Genomic DNA, 17803 nt, shown 5'->3' on the forward strand with positions numbered 1-17803 from the left:
TATTATTAACTAATATTTAATTATATAAAAATTTTTATAAGGCAAAACATAAGTTATATAACTACTATAATATTATAACTTATTAATAACTATACCGTTCCGCCGAAGAAGAACATTATAGTTATAATAAGATATAATAAAATATTAATTAGACAACGGAGCATTATATTAATAGACGGACAACCCTTCTAGTCTACTATTCTTATAGTAGGCCTACTTAATTGTACGACTACCCTCCTATAGGATAAACGTACGTTAGCTATCTAATTAATATTTAATACCTTACTCTATAAGCCTATAACCTTACTATACTAACTAGGTAAGATAAGTTATTAGGAATTTAAAAAACTTATATACCTTAAAGAATTTGGTAGCTACTTTAGCTAAGTTAGTAGGGCGCTTCGTACAACGAATTTTAGGTACTAAGCTACTAGTCTAGAAATGCGCCCGCGGTCCTTAATACTCCTAGTAAGCTATAAATTGATTTAGTATCTAATATACCTACCTGTGCCTTATATCTTTGTACTTAAGCGACATCGGTTATACCCCTAACCTTGACCTAGTTACTAATACCTTACCTTCCTCCTTGTCTTCTCTCCTACCTCTCCGCTACCTATATCCCTAACGCGCTCGCTATGCACATCTTGGAGGCCTTTGATTTTGACGTCGTCGATAAGACTGTCTTTAAGGACAATAAGGAAGTAAGCCCGCAGCACCTGCAGCTCATCGCCAACCTCCGTCACGCAGCAGCAAATAGCGATCTTTCCGCGGCCACAGAAGCGTTCACGACTCTCCGCTATACGAGTGCAAGCCCGAGCACGCTGCAAAAGCCCGGAAATGCTTTAGAACTCGCTATCGACCGCAGAGACGAGCGCATGGTCGCCTACCTTCTGTCCGAGGGCGTTCGTGTAGGAGCGGAAGACATGAGAGCTGCGGTTCTGTTGCGAGCCAAACCGATCATTCGCCTCTTGCTCGACCATGGATGGCCCATTAATGCAAAGTTGGGGTGGTACGAACCACCCGCGATGGCGTAAATAAGAGCTTTCTTACATACTCCTTCAAAGCTGACCAGCAGGCATAGTCTCGCGATAGACGACCTCGAGCTAGTCAAATGGTTCTTGTCTCTAGGGGCTGATCCTAACGCTCCGTGCGGCATCGACATAACGCCTTTGTCCGTCGCCGTCCACAAGGGTCCTCTCGCAGTAATCGACACGTTGTTTGCTCACAAAGGCACCGTAAATCGCGGCCAGCTCCTACACTGGGCTGCTCTGCGTAGACAAGACGATCGACTTGCGGTTGTAAAGCTGATCCTCCAGAAAGGCGCAGCTGTAAATTCGATTCTTTACGAGAACGACGAAGACTCATTTATCCAGCGCAAATCCTTCTCACTTGGTACTCCATTGCATGAAGCGGCTAGAGTCGGTCATCTAGATGTAGTACAGCTGTTGCTTGATCACGGCGCAGATGTTACTATTAAAGACACACGAGGCGATCTCCCGTATGATGTAGCCCTCGAGAATGGTCACCATGTCGCAACACAGCTTCTGATGCTATAGTCCGGCTAAACACTTCAGAAGGAACCCGTAGAGCAACGGGGGCTGTACCCGAGGAATCCGTCCACACACGGCTCTTGCGGTCGAGCACACGAACTTTGGAACGTTGCAGAGATGTCTCACCATCGCCCGACGGTATATGATACCATTTCAGAAAGCAAGGACTCATTGGGTACAGTGCTATCGGCCTTTTCGAACCCTCTCTACTGTACGCTGGACATCTCGCAGCCCTTCAAAAAGGCGGACGATTCCTGCAGGACGCTTCGATAGAGGCGACGCATCGGGAACGTAGACAGGCACCGATGGCGATCGTGTAGCAAGTGCAACAGGCACAAAAGCCCGGAAGGTCTCGAGCTCGTTGCAGCTTGAGATCTTCCGGGCGGAGATGTCCGCTATATTTGAAGGCGAGAACGCGAAGCACGCGATCCTCTAGGCGCCCGGATGGGAACAGAGCCTAGGAAATTCCGGAAATAGGTCTGCTTCTGTCGAGGCACTTTGCAATGCGATGAGCACCTAACGAAGTTCCGCAATAGTGCGAAGAGGAACGCAGTGAAATTCGCAGAGTGGCCGAAGATTTTGACTGTAGTGTTGTTGTGCGCAACGAAGAAAGCGAGGATCTTCTAGTCAACCTCATCCGCAGCAGAGATCTTTTGGTAGGGCTTGACGACGGCCTGAACGGCAATACTGGCGCTGTGCATACACTGTCGCTCCGCTTCTTGTATCCAGTCGCTGCCTACAACTTCGCAAGTTAAGACGCGCCTTTCTCAATACTGGCTTGGATAGGCGGGAGACCAGGGAGATCTTGTGGCCGTTTCCTCTTCGGACTTTTGTCAGAGATGACGCTCTTTGGTTGACTGACGCCGACGACAGAGGAACGCACGTCTAGCTTCGCTATGCGTTTGGCCTTCGAGAGAGTCGTTTTGGTAACTCGATTGCGTGTCCCGACTGCTATATACGACAACGTGGAACTCTAGGATCTTGATGATATACATGCAGGAGGTTGTAGGCACCGACTGAGACCGTCGAGCCATTGCCGCAGGTTGATCTGAGAAGGAATAGGGGCAGCGCGTAGTGATATCTCGACTCCAAAACAATGAATCGAATTTGATAATCCTAGCTTCGAACAGTTATTGTTCGGGAGACTCTCGGGCAACGGCGCGTGTAGATTCTATATAGAATCTACCTCCAGCCGGGTCAGTGCATACTTCAGCCATTGAGCTCGGAGGTTCCTCCTACCTTAAGTCAGGGTCAATACAGGCCCGCAAGCCGGCGATGAGATTTCGCTGCAACTCGCTTGGTATCAGAGTGTCACCGGCAACCTTGTGTAGGGTGATTGGGTGATCAGCTACGTCTGACGTGAAGGAAAGAGGAACAGATACCTCTAGGGACTGGCACGTAGAAGCGTCAATGAACGCTTGCTTGGTAGTGCTTCTTCTCTTCCATTGAATAACCTGTTCAAGTGCCAGTCAATCTACGCTTCATCCTCTCTTTAGCTTCATTGGGCCTACTCAATCATACAAATCGTGTTTCCCGCTGATTATTAGTATCATATAGCTCCACGTTTGCGATGTACTCCAGCAAGCTAGGCACTCTGGGACGGACCGCGTCCGCTTTATGAACGTTATCCTTGCCTGAGACGCACATTTCAGGTATTGGTAGACAATCAAGCTCTTCGTCGAGATTAGGCTGTCTATGCCGTTCATTCCCTCACAGTCGCGCGTCGGGGTCTATCGACAACCTCCTCAAACTCCAATAGCACCAGGGGCCTTTTCATCCTTCCTCAAGCTGATCAACAGCTCCCTCATCTTTGCTTTCCCACTCCCAGCAGCACCTCCTGCTGACCCCTTCCCACTCAGATCTACCAATTTGGCAATCCTCTCCCAGCTCGTACCCCCTGCAGTCGTGTCTTCTCTCGACTTCAAGAACTCCTCGGCCTCTTTCCGCGTCTGCGCAATCTGTTTGTCCTTTCTGTTGTTGTATTGCTCGTAAAAGTCATCAATAGCCTCCTGAGCAGCCTTGACAGTCTCAGCCTTCTTGCCCGCACTGACTTCGTCGCGATGTTGAATCTGCAAATCGCGTCGCTCACGCCATTCTCGAACAACGTCTGGTTCAGACTCGTACTCTTCGGGCCGTGGTGCCTGGAACGGGGCGGCTGAGCCTGTGATGGTGCCGCCTGGCGCGACTTGTTCGTTCTGTGACATGCTGACAGCCGGAAAGGAGCTCTCGAAGTCGCCCATCATATCATCGTTGTGGACAGCGGATGATCCATTGGTGTTGCCTCCGCCACCTAGTAAATCATCGTCGTCATCTCCATCAGCGACTGTTGCGGTATTGTCGGCGGAGGATGTGAATTGCTCGGCGTCGTCGCCTAGGGCTGCGCGTTCTCGAGCGAGGAAGTCGGAGGGCTCGTCGATAGCGTCAAGAGCTGATGGGCCAGTGGCCTCAGTCTTGCCTAGTACCCAGCATTAGTGGTGCTCAAACAGTGGGAGACCCAGGGGAGAGAGTGTACCCTCGTCAAACTCCTCGAGCGAAGGGAAGCGATCGGCCATGGTCGTGATGTGTTTTGTAGAGTTTGTGTGCGATTCCAATTGTCTGTCGGTTGCTGAAGGGAAGTGCGCGTGAAAGGAGCAGTCGTGATGTGGGTGAAGTTGTTGTGTTCAATACGGAGGTACAGAGACACCCGCTGCTACCTACTAATGATGGAACCCGTGGACCACTTCAGCCGAAGCTTCGCCGGAGCTGGTTTCCCTTCCCGCTTTCACAGCTCTCACTCTCTTTCCAATCCTCACTTACCTCACATCCTCTTCAACACATCGCACTCCTCTAAATACGTGTGCTGCGCATAGAACGTCTCTCCAGTCGCGCCAGTGCAGAACAGATATGGCTTACAATGATGATGCCGTCAAGGCGAAGCTCACGTCCCTCAACGAGTCGCAAGACAGCATCGTCACTGTCGCGCAATGGATCATGTTCCACCGTCGTCACGCCGTGCAGACTGCAAAGCTCTGGCTCAACTCGCTTCAAGAGTCACCCAGTGCAAGCCGACGCCTCAATCTGCTTTACCTTGCCAATGAAGTTGTGCAGCAGTCTCGCGCTCGCGGTAAACTGGACTTCAAAACTGCCTTCGAACCGCTCATCGCCGACGCAACCGCTCTCGCCTACAAGGGCGCAAACCAGGACATTCAAACCAAAGTAAGGAGAGTGATTGATGTGTGGCGGTCCAGAAACATTTTCGATGCGCCCACACAACAGGGTATCGAGAAGAAGATGGACGACGTAGACAAGACAAAAGGCTCCAGTAAGCTAGGGGGAGGACCTGGAAGGCTGGGGGGAAGCTTGTTTGGGGGAGGTGGAAGCGGCGGAGTCGCGCCTGAACTAGACGCCATCAACAAGAACCAAGTTGCGGTCAACAAAGCAGAAGCGGCATACAAAACACCAGTCACCGCTGCAAGCGCAAAGTACACTGAGACGATCGATCCATCCACTCCTGTGCCCAGTGCGCCAGTTCGAGCCGCAAAGTTGCGAGGGCTGGTCAAGGATCTGATGGCGGCCCAGAACGCAGTAGAGGCCAGTATGAAGTCCCGTCGAGAGCTGGTAGCTGGATTGGAAAAGCTCGTTGCATCAAATCGCGCACAACTCGCTCAAGAAGAATCCACTTCTCGCGACATCGGCACTAAGATCGACAACATGGAGGCTACTATCAGAGAAGTCGAGGACAGCATCATGCGTGGAGTGGACCCGTCCCCGGTGCATGGCAACGGCAACGGCCTCGAATTCGAGCGCCCTGAAACAGAAGGCTTTACTCCACCGCCTCCTGAGATCGAGTCCTTCACTCCGCCTTCTACTCACGGCGATGAGGACGACACTGCAACCAAAACTACGCCACAGAAGCGACTTTCCGGCGATTCCACAGGCGCAGAGCCGGCAGAGGTGCCGCCTCCCAACATGCCAGAGCCACCGCCAGTACTTCCGGGGGCGATGAATGGTGCAGCAGAAACTCAAGCACTTCTTGCCAACCTCGGGTCACTCAAAGGTGGCCCGATCAGGACCCCATCGGGGGAAATTCCAGCATCATCTTCGGCTGGAAGTCCTGGGGACCCGCGGCTGAAGCGAAGGAAAATGAGCCACAGAGCGAGTACGGATATGGACGATGAGATCTTTGGGAATGGGATGGGGGGTGTGGACGAGGACGGCATCAGTGCGATGTTGGGGCAATAGATGAAACCTCGTCGAGCAAGACTCATGTTTGGCGCGACTAACGCATTATTAAGGACGGCGTGCCACAGTGGCCATTGGTCATAAGCAGGTGCATCGACCCTCTATTAGAAGAGGGCTCACTCGGTGCAAGCATGTAGAGGCCCAAACTCGCTAAGCATCAATGAAAAAGGGCCAATCGGCTTCCAATATCAACAACAACAAGCATACCTACCTGGGTAGTTATATTGAGCTCGAACGTCCATTGAAGACACGGAAGCTTTAGTAGATTATGTTGTGCCGTATAATTCTATGCTAGGGGAAGTAATGATTTCTGAGACTCAAGTGAAGAAAGAAAGAAGTGCGGTCATAATTAGCGGCATCTGTCAGGGCGCCTCGGGAACTTCGAGCTCACCTCCGAAAGATGGATGGAATTCGAGAAGCAGCCACCTCACTCTCCGCCTCGCCTCGCCTCGCCTCGTACCACTTCACCACCTGCACAACGAACACGACCAACACGACCAACACGCTGCGGACGCTTTCGACATACAACCAGCTTGGATCACGCGGCATCTCTCGTTGCCTTGTCTTGTCCTAGCGATTGTCCAGTACATTTCGCGTGGGTCGGCCAGAAACAGTCGTCATAGACTATACCGCAACACGATTATGTCGGAAACGGGATCACCACAACGGTAGTGCGCACGGCTGAGCTTTGGGTACGCAGTGGGAATTGGAGCAGACATGGCTTCGCGCGGGCCACAAATCGCGCATCGCGCGTGGGATTGTCTTGGGAATGGAGCACTTTTCAGTCAGAGAATACGGACGTTACGGCCCAGGACGACAGTTGCGCCGACTGCCACGACGACAATGACAACGACGATGACGGCGACAAAGACTCCAAATCTGTACAATTCAAACATAGTACAGCAGTTGCGCTCCGCGAGGTGTCTGTCAACTCGACGGATCATACACAAACAGCTCATACGGCCGACCACAGCACTTGTGAACCAGACGTCACGATCCCCTGTACACAGACTACTGCAGACTTCACCTAAGAATAAGGAATCGTTGAATGTGGTGCAGCACGGCGACAAGGAAACTGCGTATAAGAACACCATCAACAAAAAGAACAGTGATCCGACCGAGGTGGATGAAGAGGATGAGTCGCAAACATTCAAAAAGTCGGAAAAAGCAGCTCAAGCCTCACAGATCAACTTGAGCGCGAAATTGTCGAGCTATGGTAAAGATGGAGAAGGCAAGACCGGCGGAGGCCGCGGTGAAGTCTGGAGATTACTCAAAATCGCTGCGCCTGAAGTCCGAACACTCAGTGTGGCTTTCGTCCTGCTCCTGATCAGCAGTTGTGTCACAATGGCTGTGCCGTTCAGCATCGGCAAAATTTTGGATTCTGCCACACAGCCCGATGGCATCGTGTTCGGCCTGAAATTGGAGTACTTTGTCGGAGCCATGGCCGCACTTCTCATGACTGGGGCGGCTGCTAACTATGGACGCATCGTCATTCTACGTGTTGTGGGAGAGCGCGTGGTCAGTAAATTGCGAAGTTCGCTTTTCAGGCGCACGTTTGTGCAGAATGCAGAATTCTTCGATGCCAATCGTGTGGGAGACTTGATCAGCAGATTGGGCAGCGACACCATTATTGTTGGCAAGTCGATTACCCAGAATGTGTCTGACGGTCTGAGGTCGATGGTTTCCGCGACGGCTGCCTTGACAATGATGGCATATATGAGTGTCAAGTTGATGGGTGTGCTGGCCATTGCTTTTCCGCCTGTTGCCGTCGGAGCTTTCCTGTATGGACGCGCGATTCGGAACCTGTCAAGACGGATACAGAAGAATCTGGGAACTTTGACCAAGGTCGCGGAAGAGCGGTTGGGCAATGTGCGAACCAGTCAAGCGTTCGCCGGAGAACTACAAGAAGTCCATCGCTACAATAGCCAAGTCCGAAAGATTTTTGGGCTCGGCAAACGCGAGGCTTTCATTTCTGCGGCCTTCTTCTCTGCTTCCGGATTCATGGGCAATGCTACATTTTTGGCACTGCTATATATTGGCAGTGGCATGGTACGACAAGGGGCCATGAGTGTCGGTGATCTGACAACATTTCTTATGTACACTGGCTACGCTGGTAGCAGCGTATTCGGTCTGTCGAGCTTCTACTCGGAGTTGATGAAGGGGGTTGGCGCCGCCAGCCGACTCTTTGAGTTGCAGGACCGTGAGCCTACCATCAGCCCTACCAAAGGAGACATGGTGCGCAGTGCTCGCGGCACAATTGAATTCCGAGATGTGGCTTTTGCATACCCAACACGACCAGCAGTAGCCATTTTCGATGGCTTGAACTTTACGATTCCTCAGGGAAGTAATGTGGCTATCGTGGCGCCATCGGGAGCGGGAAAGTCGACCGTGGCCAGCTTGATTATGCGCTTTTATACGCCCACCAGGGGAGAGATCACAATCAATGGAAAGGACATCACCAAGCTCAATGCAAAGCAGTTGCGTCGCAAGATTGGCTATGTTGGACAAGAGCCGGTATTGTTCTCGGGCACGATTGCAGAAAACATCGCATATGGTAGACCTTTGGCTTCAAGATCCGAGATTGTTGCTGCAGCCCGCCAAGCCAATTGCAACTTCATCAGCGATTTCGTGAGTCCATCAACACTAACGCATATTTCAATCGATCTGTACTGACCACTGTTGTCCTTCTAGCCCGATGGTCTCGAAACCTTCTGCGGTGCCCGTGGAACCCAACTCTCCGGCGGCCAGAAGCAACGCATAGCCATCGCTCGTGCCCTTCTGAAGAAACCTGATATCCTCATTCTAGATGAAGCAACGTCAGCTCTCGACGCCGAATCTGAAACGCTCGTGAATGAAGCCCTTCAAACTCTTCTCCGAGGCGACAACACGACAATCTCTATCGCCCATCGTCTGTCCACTATCCAACGCAGTGATACAATTATCTGCATTGGCACCGATGGCAAAGTCGCTCAAATGGGACCTTATACCGAGCTCGCTGCTGACAAAGATGGGGCCTTTGCGAAGTTGATGGAGTGGCAATTGACGGGCCCACCTACCAAGAAGCGTGCGGCCAATATCGAAGACGAGGATAGCGAGGAGTTGACCGAAGAGGAGAGGATGAGGTTGAGGATGCAGGAACATGATCATGCCAAGGGCTTGACCGAGGAGGAGAAAGGAGAAGAAGAGGAACGAAGAGTTATGATGACGAAATAGTCGAATGAGTGGGAGGGGGTCAAGATCCAAAAGATCAAAGTCCCGCTGCGGTGGAGCATCGGGCGGAGAAGATCAGGTTGATGTAAGGGATAGGGGAAGCCCTCGGAAAGGCGGATTGAAATGAATGCTGGCGATGAAGTCTTCGAAAGAGAGACTGCTCTCCTTCTTCTTCACTCATCTGGGACTCTTATGCATACTATGCACCAGGCATAGTCGTTACATTGTACAGGAAGGAAACAGTCTTCGCTACTATACCTTATAGGTCTTTTTTTTTTGCTAGAGCAGAAATGCCAAAAGTCGTTCTCAGCTCATCTCAGCTCCAGTCAGACTAGCTGAAACGAGCTTGCTTGTCTTCTTACTATCGTGGTGTTGAGAGAAAAAGCCGAGATAACATACTATAAGTGAAGTCCACTCGTCTTATGACTCGTGCATAATACACACGAAGAGTATACGTATAGATAGTCATTCCAACTTGTTCTTGCTACTTACTACATCCCGGGATTCCAGAGTGCTACATCTCTTTCCTATATTTACCGCTGCTGCTATTAACATTGCTGCCCTTCTCCTTTACTGTCGATTAACAATACATACATATTGCTCGCTCTGCGTCTCCGATGCCATATAGCTACCCGTTGTCGTCGTCGATGTACTCAATACTCGTGTTGACACTACACTTTTACAGTTCTCGCCGAGCTTGCATACTTGCACAGCTTCTATACAATCCTCTCGGGAAGCGTGTGAACCCAGAGACATCAGAAGTAGCGGAAGCAGCAGCAATAGCTGCCGGAGGAGCCGGACTAGACGTATGAGAAGTAGCCGGAGGAGCCGAAGTAGACGTATGAGACGTAGCTGGGGAAGCCGAAGTCGAAGTAGGAGAGGTAACCGAAGGAGCCGAAGTAGAAGAAGAAGGAGGAGTAGAGGAGGAAGTAGAGGATGCCGGAGGAGGAGGAGGAGGAGGAGTGGCCGGAGGTGCCGAAGTCGAAGTAGGAGAGGTAGCCGGAGGTGCCGAAGTAGAAGAAGCCGGAGGAGGAGCAGAATCAGTAGAAGAAGCCGGAGGAGGAGAAGTAGTAGTAAGGTAGTAGGGCTTCGCCGAGACTCCAAGACGCTACTAGTTTGTATCGTAACAATGGCGGCAGCGGCCGCGGCACGGCCGCGGCAATGCTACGAGAATGATCTTCTGCTACTTTCTTCATTTTCTGTCGCGTGAATTGGACAAGGTGCCAGTTGGTTTCCGCAAGCCTCCCGTATTTGTCGAGTAGCGATGACAAGACAACCCCATACTGGATCTCCCAGAAGGTCTCGACAATCTGGAGTCTTTGATAGCCCGTCTCCCACATGTGCCAGTGATCACTGTCCTACCTTCGGGCTATCTTAGAAGCTGGAACCGACAGATTGCCACTGCTCATTAAGAGAGACGCCGCCGAGTCTTGGTGATCGATACTTCTCTTGGTATGGATCGGATTCAGTTCCGCGACGTAACGGTCTTGTGCGTCGGCAATCAACCCAAATTCACTCTCGATCGTATTCTGCGTCTTGACGATGTTGTCTTTGCATCTCTCCCAAGCTTCAAACTCTGCCGTGATCTTTGCATTCCAATCCTGTTTACGTGGAGCCAGTGTATGCTTCGCAGAAAGCTGTGGCTCGGCAACAACGTCCAATGGCAGGTCAGTGCTCGCCGTTCTGGTCTTGATATCGCCATTGTGGAGCATATCGCTCGCTACGAAGCTCTCGGCGCGCTCCTTGATTTGTTTGATTTTTGTCTCCTTGCCCTGCAGTCCCTTCGGTCGTGTTTCACATGAGCTCGTCCAGGCCTTGACGCGATCAAACATGGCGGGTTTGTTCGGCATGTTTCGTCGCTGTACGACTGCCTCAGACTCCCTGTGATCATTGCTCGGTTTGCCTGTCCACCCACAGGAGGCCATTGCGCTGAGCAGTTGAGTATTCTGGATCTCTAGCCGCTCGATATAAGCCTGCCTTGCGGCAAGCTCCAGCTCCTTCTCACGTGCGTTTGCAACACAGGCCTTTTCTTTTGCACACCATTCCGTAGTTGTAGAATTGTACGGGGTGGCAGCTACTTGCGATGTACTCGTAGCTGTCGCACTGGCAGAGTTGGTGGTAGTCGTGGCGGATGGTACAATAGTCTTGGACTCAGGCGACAGCGGAGGAGGTACGGCTCTCGCTCTCGTTCTCTTTCCGCCGCCGTACAAATGGCTCATCCAGGTCTCATACAGTTTGTGTTTCTTGCCACATGTTTGCTGGGAGTATGGTGTCGGTGGCTCTCTTCCAATACGAGCTTCTGCAAACTTCCTGTAAGCGTTGTGCTTCGTTTATGGCCGGCCTCAAAGTCATGTAGACACTTCCTGTCCTGTTGGCCCCCGGTCCTAGGAAAAAGTGGCATGGCAGAAGGACCAGAAGAAAGTTCCGAGTCATATGTGTTGGGAGAATTGTGGAAGAAGAGAGGAAGGGCATGCGTTCTTGGATTCCCTGGGATCAGCACTCGGCTGTCTTGCCCACGCCAAGGTGGCTATTCCGCTGAGCACTTGAGTGTTCTGAACTTCTGTCCAAGTTCCCAAACACGCAGCCTAGAGAGAAATAGTCACATCGACAGTAAGCAATCTTCTCCAATATCGTTTGAAAGCCTGAAGAGGTCCTAATCTCAACTCCATTGCCCTAGTTCTCGAACAAGAGCCAGAGCGAAGGCCTTGAGATCGGCATGCCTCCGTGTAAGAGCGTCTCCATGTACTTACAGTTCATCAGTGCGGGTGTCACGGGATTTGACGACTTCAACCATTAATCCGTACAGAGGTACAGTGCAGCTTCTCTCTGCTCGTGCTGGGCACACTTGGGCTCGTCGCAGAACCTGGAAGGCGGTATTCGTGCGAGCAGTTCGTTGCCTATTGGATGCCAGGTCAGCTCTGACGTCTGTTGTCTTTATGAGGTACAACGTGAAAGGGCTAGGGGGGATCACCTTTGGAAGGGTAAATGAAGCAGCATCGAGGCTCGGGCTGCTCTGATACCAACAGTGACTGAATTGATCCAGAGAAAGTGGTGACGAGGAGTGAAGTGATGAAGAGCAGCGTCGGCCATGGACCCAAGGCTGTCGTCGCCATTGTAAGGCGGTGCAAGGTCTGAAGGGAGAAGGGGGAGGGAGAGAGGTAGAGAGTGTTAGATGGTGGATGGTGGAAAAGAAAGCTGAAAGCAGATGGGCGAGGACAGTCTTAAGTACTGGCGGGCTGCAAGACGACCTGGAAGGACCTGGAAGGACCTGGAAGGACCTGGAAGGACCTGGAAGGACCTGGAAGGGACAGAGATGGCTTGAGGGAAGGAGACGCTGCTTCGAGAAGGAGAGATGGCTTGATGGAAGGCGAGATGGCTTGATGGATGGAAGGAGAGAGGGCTTGGTTGGAAGGAGAGAGGGCTTGATGGGAAGGAGAGAGGGCTTGCTAGAAGGAAAGGATGGCCCTCGAGGGCGTCGAGAGTGCTGATATACCTCCTGAATGCTCCTGAATGCTCCTGACTGCTTGATCATCGCGCCTGAGACGACAGCATCCTCGTGCTCGCATAGAGGAAGGTGATGACAGGATCCCGATCGCTTGGAGGCAGGATGTGGATGGATGTGGATAAGTACCTACCTTACCTTAGGGCTACACGTAGCTGCTGAGTAGGTAGCTGCTATAGTGAAAGAAATATACGTAGGTAGTGAAAGAAAGGGCCGAGGAGGTGAAGTTGTAAGCACCTGCAGTCGCAACGAAGGCGTCGCTTGGCACGGAACCCGCAAACTCGAATGATGACTAAGTCACTAAGGTATTGGAAGTGAGGTAGCTGCGGCAACACGCGCTCCAGCGGGAAAGAGAGCTGGAAAGCGCGCCGCGGCTTTGCGCACTACAGTACGGGTAGCTGCTATACAGTGCCTACCTACCTCCTACCTGAATTACCTACTCCTCTTCACGAATCGTCTTTCCTCGCAATCGAACAATCCCAACTCTTTCGAACATGACCACACCTGTACATACACCGCATTGACCCTCACCACCACTTGAGCACCCCTCCGTCATCGCGACATCCATACGAACATGGCGCCCGCAACTCCCGAACTGGACGTACTCCGCGAACGCGACCCCGCCGTACAAAACACCGATGACTGGCACGAATTCGTCCTGACGCAAACTTTCGTCCATGAACCAGGCAACGAGGCCAAGCTGGTCAGTCTGCTCGTCGCAGAGGCAGGCTATCCCGTCACCGTGGTCGGCACGCTGGAGCCGCTGGACCACGACGACCACCACTTGTACCGACACAAACCCCAGAAAGAGGGCGCAAAACGGGTTACACTCGTCTTGGACAATGTGCGCCAGTTCGCCTTTGGTGAGACCGAAGCCTCGCCAGCCGTCTGGGCTGCTGGGAGAGCGGGATGGCACCACATTCGTCCCAGCAAGCAGTACAAGCGCATATTCGATGACATGTGTGAAGCCGTGCAGATCTTCTACTACATTGCAGATGCCTACAAGAAGGAGCGATATGAGGGAAGAGGCAAGAACCGAACTCTGCTGAGGGACTACACGGCGCAAGAGATCTTCGAGAACTACGCGCGTGAGAAGCTCGGCACAGAGGACGCAGAGGTCGCACAGGCTACAATCTACCGGCACAAGGACTTTTTGATCAGCTCCATGTTGGCCGGGAAAGAGGGTCTGGCGTGGACCAAGTACTCCCTCTGCAGGCATCTGTACAGGCGCTTCCCGGACACGTTAGACATGCTAAGGAAAAGGCGTGAGCCTCTGGAACCGAAGCTTTCGCGGTCACTGCACACCAGAAGGGGCTCTGGGGATACGAACTCGACTGCAACGTCGAATCCGGCGAAGAAGACGCGGTCAACGAGGCAGAATTCGGTCGAGACCACTTCCGCACCTGTGGGAAGGCCTACTGATGCAAGACTACGGAGAACGCGGCACGGCTCGGCAGAAACCAGCTCCACCACATCCAGTCTGAAGGGAAAGCGCACTCGGGCAGCAAGAGGAGGCATCGTCGAAGTCGTGACACCCCTGGACGGCACTTCAGACGCAAGCGGGACCATCCCGGAGGTGCCCGAGCAGGACGCTTCCGAAGACGACAGGCCGACAAGGTCGACGAGATCTCCGAAAATGAAACTGCCATCCACGAGACAAATGCGACATCATCCGGCAGCAGTCGACCTCGAACCCGTTGCAACGCCCGCGAGGGAGGAGGAGGAAGAGGAAGATGAGGAAGAAAGCGACGAAGAGATCCGAGCGCGAGAAAAGAAGAACAAATCTTCTCTGCGTCCTCGTGCGTCCAAGGCCAATAAATCGGCTTCACGCAACGGTGGCAGCAAAGGGCCGCGGCTCAACGACGACGGTGGTGATGAAGATGACCCTGATCCACCTTCCTCGCCAATAAGAGGCAAGCGGAAACATGTGGACGAGATTGATGAGAATGTCCACCGAAGAAAACCCAAACGGCCCAACTCCCGACCCCACGACGACGAGGGAATCGATATACCCACCTCGCCTGACTCGAGTGGCGATGCGGACGTCGACGTCCCTCTCGGCCTGGCGGAAGTCGCGCATGTTCCAGATCCTGTGCAAGAAGATACGTGGGTGTGTGCATTAGATGGCTGCCACCACAAAGTGTACGCATCGTTGCATCCCGACAGTCAGCGTCTGATACGTGAACATTATGCTTTGCACGCGTATGATGATGATGCACGAGTACAACTGGTCAAGCAGGTCGAAGCACCTTCTTTGCCTGTCTCGAGATTGATGGAAAAGGTGAAAATGAGGGCAAAGGCGGAAGGCTTTCCCGGAAGCCATAGTAGCCATGTCGTTGGGGCGACTGGGCCGAGTCCGGACATGCCTGAGAATGTCAAGAGCCGATTTGGTATTGCGGGCCAAATGGCAGCCGTGGTTCAGAGGTATTGATGCGGATGATGTGGGTGATTACCATGAATGATGAAATGGGTATGTCAGATGCATTCCTGTGAGGGATATGGAACTCCTCTTATATCAAGTGCCATGCGGAGATGGCTACATGAACGATTACTTCTCAGGCTGAGAAACCAGACGAGCCTACCCATTGTCACTTTCACCCGATACCATCTTCAATGTCTTGGGGACGCCTTGCCTTTATATGGTTCTGAGCTGATGCTCGCCAGGGAACCACGAGAGTGAAGACGTGACCACCATTTGAGCTGTCGTAATCATCATTTCATTTCCACCACGCCTACCATTCATCATCTACAGCAGATCTACTTACTCCTCTCGCGGGATCAGCCCAGCAGTAGCAATCCTCATCCTCTTTCCCCAATACCACACGGGCAAAGTCAACAGACTGAAGAGGCCCATCAAGGCGCCAAACACGCCAAACGGCGTCTCCGCACCCGCCGTTTCCACCCAGTGGCCCGCGAAGAAGGTCCACGCAAAGGAAATCGCACTGCGCGCAATCGTCGTCATGACAAAACAATCCGCCGCCAGTGGTCCATACGCATCAATCAGATAATTGAAGCCGACAGAAGGAATCTGCGTGATTCCCAATCCCACCATTCCCAGTCCAAACACCATTCCCACCCACGCCGTATAGGTATTGTGCATTCCGGCAGAAAATCCAAACGTCCAAATGCCTGCCGTGGAAATGATCAAGGCGGGGAACATGGTGAGGAGCCTCTCCTCGGGCTCGGCCAGACCGTTGCGATCACTCTTTGCTTTGATGCGCGTAATCATATCCGTCACGACATAGGTGAACAGTCCTCCGATCATGGTGCCGACGACACCGCCGAGGTTGAGGAGGCCGGCGTTGTCGCCCCATTTGTAGGGTGGTCCGGAGAGAATTTGGGGGCCGACGGTGGAGATGGTGACGAGACCGCCAAGGAGACCGCCGTAGTGCAGGCAGACGAGCCAGGTGCCGGGGAGGAGGAGAGTCTTCCATGGAGCGAGGAAGTGTTGGAAGACGAGTTGCGGGACAGATTTGGTCTTGTCGTTGGGTGGGAGGCGGAAGCCAACAGATTGGGCATAAGTGTAAGTGGAGTTGTTGTTGTGACGGGAAGTGGTAGGAGTCATGGATTTAGTGGGAGCGTGTTCGATGGTGTTGACGTTGGATTTCTCCTTTTCCTTCTCGCTGTCGGCATATGATGAGGTGGATTGGTCGCCCGAGGTGATTTGGTCTTGCAGGAGTTGTCCTACACGGTCGAAGCTGGTTTCCGGCACAAAGAGAATCTGGGCCACCAGGATAAAGCCTAGGAGAGCGAGACTGATCCAGAAGATGTAGCGGTATCCGAGGTCGCTCGAGATGTAGCCTCCTGCAATACCACCGATGAAGGAGCCTCCCGAGAGGAAAATGGTATAAACGGCCTGTGTGGAAGAAGAAAGACCATGTCAGTCTTTTTTCTCTTCTTGAAAGACCGAAGCGGAACGGTTGACCAAACGGTTAAGAGAGAGAGAGAGGGAGGGAGATGGAGAAAGAGAAAAAACAAAACTCACCATAGCCCTCCCGCGCTCATGCACAAAAAACATCTCTCCAACCACATTGGCCGCAATACTATCCGCGGGCCCCATTCCGAAACCCTGAACAACTCTCGCCCCCAACAACGAATCAAACGACTTGGCCTCACCACACCACACGGTCGCAGCGACAGTCACAGTCATAGCAAAAATCAACACAGGCCGTCTCCCCACCAAATTCGACATGGGCACCCAAATGATATTTCCCAACCCAATCATCAACACATTGAAGGCGATCAGATGCGTGAGTTTGCTGAATTCGGGCGGAGGAGAGTTTTCGGGTCGAGGCAGTTGCACCATGATGAGTCCGAGCGAGGGCGCGAGACCCGAGGAGGCGAGGTTGACGCTGAAGCAGTAGATGGACATGATTCCCAAGACGGTGTATTTGCGCCATCGGGACCAGTTGAGAGGGTCGGCGGGGTTGAGGGTGGGTGGGGGAATGAGGGTGACATGGTCGTTTTCCTCGTGTTCTGTGAGAAGAAGGTTAGTTTCGGTGGAGTGTGGTTGGTTGAGCTTGTTCCAGACAAGAAGGAAGGTAAGGTAAGGCAAGGCAAGGTAGGTATGGTTGATGACATACCAATCAACCTCTCCGTCCCAGGAGGTTCGGCTTCAGCAACTTGTTGCTTGGTCAGACCGAACGCATATTTCCATTGAGACATGTTTGCAAACACAGCTGCGTTGCAACTTGTCGTCGTCGTCGTCGTGGTGATAGTAGTAACAACAAGAGATCAACCGTAGTCAATCACGGACGAGAAGAGAACAACCAACCCGAGATGGTGGTTGTCGTCGTTGTTTGAGGCTCAAGTGAATAATAGGAGTAAAGTAGCAAGGGGAGAAGACAAAAAAGCGGTTGAACAAGGCCGCAACTAATATATCCTCGTCCAACCTCTCACAATACCTTCATGCTTGCTTGCCGATAGATAGGGAGGGAAGAAGGTGAGTGACTGCCAACCCAGCCTAGACGATACCGCATGACAGTGAACTAGGGAGAACAGGTCGCTAGCGTGTCGAATCTGTGGAGTACCCCACCGGAACACGGTACGGTACGTGAACGATAGCTGGGGGGAGTGTCTCATCACACGAGCGAGCGAGTGCACAAGCCCCCAAGCACAAAAAACGAGGCTTTTTTCTTACTTTTGGCGAGGCGTATATACTATAAAGTCTTGTCGTCTTGTCTTTCTCTGTGTATGTGAGGGAAAAAAACACAAAAGCTATCTGCCGGTTGAGGGGGGGAGAATAATGTGTTAGAAAGAAAAGAAATGCGGAGAAGTGGCTGACACCGTTACGCCTCCCCCTCCAGTTGAAGACCTTGAT

The 17803-nt window shown here is 52.3% G+C and overlaps 8 protein-coding genes across 8 annotated transcripts; 4 read left to right on the forward strand and 4 right to left on the reverse strand.

Moving 5' to 3' along the window:
* Window positions 1-612: 612 nt before the first annotated feature.
* SEPMUDRAFT_83499 (ankyrin) lies at window positions 613-1517 on the forward strand (the record flags this gene model as incomplete). The annotated part of the gene is made up of 2 exons (XM_016910335.1): window positions 613-1030; window positions 1082-1517. Coding segments are annotated over exons 1-2 (831 nt in total), but the record flags the coding sequence as incomplete, so codon positions are not given.
* Window positions 1518-1730: 213 nt separating this feature from the next.
* On the reverse strand, window positions 1731-2667 carry SEPMUDRAFT_148431 (uncharacterized protein). The gene has a single exon (XM_016904925.1). The coding sequence runs from the start codon at window positions 2582-2584 to the stop codon at window positions 2384-2386; it is 201 nt and encodes a 66-aa protein (XP_016761172.1). The 5' UTR covers window positions 2585-2667; the 3' UTR covers window positions 1731-2383.
* A 19-nt stretch (window positions 2668-2686) lies between these two features.
* On the reverse strand, window positions 2687-4189 carry SEPMUDRAFT_148432 (uncharacterized protein). The gene is made up of 4 exons (XM_016904926.1): window positions 4063-4189; window positions 2933-4005; window positions 2790-2872; window positions 2687-2732 (listed from the first exon to the last, which is right to left on the reverse strand). Exons 1-2 carry the CDS (start codon window positions 4100-4102, stop codon window positions 3296-3298), a joined length of 750 nt encoding a protein of 249 aa, XP_016761173.1. The 5' UTR covers window positions 4103-4189; the 3' UTR covers window positions 2687-2732; window positions 2790-2872; window positions 2933-3295.
* A 171-nt stretch (window positions 4190-4360) lies between these two features.
* On the forward strand, window positions 4361-5958 carry SEPMUDRAFT_148433 (DUF618-domain-containing protein). The gene has a single exon (XM_016904927.1). It carries the CDS (start codon window positions 4434-4436, stop codon window positions 5769-5771), a length of 1338 nt encoding a protein of 445 aa, XP_016761174.1. The 5' UTR covers window positions 4361-4433; the 3' UTR covers window positions 5772-5958.
* A 668-nt stretch (window positions 5959-6626) lies between these two features.
* On the forward strand, window positions 6627-8984 carry SEPMUDRAFT_42927 (ABC multidrug transporter Mdr2; the record flags this gene model as incomplete). Its single annotated transcript, XM_016908879.1, has 2 exons — window positions 6627-8399; window positions 8463-8984. 2 exons carry the CDS (start codon window positions 6627-6629, stop codon window positions 8982-8984), a joined length of 2295 nt encoding a protein of 764 aa, XP_016761175.1.
* A 461-nt stretch (window positions 8985-9445) lies between these two features.
* SEPMUDRAFT_148435 (uncharacterized protein) lies at window positions 9446-12152 on the reverse strand. Its single transcript, XM_016904928.1, has 2 exons — window positions 11953-12152; window positions 9446-11878 (listed from the first exon to the last, which is right to left on the reverse strand). The coding sequence occupies exon 2, from the start codon at window positions 11198-11200 to the stop codon at window positions 10340-10342; it is 861 nt and encodes a 286-aa protein (XP_016761176.1). The 5' UTR covers window positions 11201-11878; window positions 11953-12152; the 3' UTR covers window positions 9446-10339.
* An 837-nt stretch (window positions 12153-12989) lies between these two features.
* On the forward strand, window positions 12990-16812 carry SEPMUDRAFT_148438 (uncharacterized protein). Its single transcript, XM_016904929.1, has one exon. It carries the CDS (start codon window positions 13058-13060, stop codon window positions 14912-14914), a length of 1857 nt encoding a protein of 618 aa, XP_016761177.1. The 5' UTR covers window positions 12990-13057; the 3' UTR covers window positions 14915-16812.
* On the reverse strand, window positions 12990-17148 carry SEPMUDRAFT_63611 (MFS general substrate transporter; the record flags this gene model as incomplete). The annotated part of the gene is made up of 3 exons (XM_016909644.1): window positions 12990-16339; window positions 16469-16959; window positions 17067-17148. 3 exons carry the CDS (start codon window positions 17146-17148, stop codon window positions 15245-15247), a joined length of 1668 nt encoding a protein of 555 aa, XP_016761178.1. The 3' UTR covers window positions 12990-15244.
* Window positions 17149-17803: the final 655 nt, after the last annotated feature.

Source organism: Sphaerulina musiva (genome assembly GCF_000320565.1).
Source record: "Sphaerulina musiva SO2202 unplaced genomic scaffold SEPMUscaffold_4, whole genome shotgun sequence".
Lineage (NCBI taxonomy): Eukaryota > Fungi > Ascomycota > Dothideomycetes > Mycosphaerellales > Mycosphaerellaceae > Sphaerulina > Sphaerulina musiva.

Coding starts and splice junctions, on each gene's coding strand:
- SEPMUDRAFT_148431 (XM_016904925.1), bottom strand. CDS start 2,584: ATGGCTCGACGGTCTCAGTCGGTGCCTACAACCTCCTGCATGTATATC.
- SEPMUDRAFT_148432 (XM_016904926.1), bottom strand. CDS start 4,102: ATGGCCGATCGCTTCCCTTCGCTCGAGGAGTTTGACGAGG. Junction 4,006..4,062: donor GCTCGAGGAGTTTGACGAGG/GTACACTCTCTC, acceptor GCTGGGTACTAG/GCAAGACTGAGGCCACTGGC.
- SEPMUDRAFT_148433 (XM_016904927.1), top strand. CDS start 4,434: ATGGCTTACAATGATGATGCCGTCAAGGCGAAGCTCACGTCCCTCAAC.
- SEPMUDRAFT_148435 (XM_016904928.1), bottom strand. CDS start 11,200: ATGAGCCATTTGTACGGCGGCGGAAAGAGAACGAGAGCGAGAGCCGTA.
- SEPMUDRAFT_148438 (XM_016904929.1), top strand. CDS start 13,058: ATGGCGCCCGCAACTCCCGAACTGGACGTACTCCGCGAACGCGACCCC.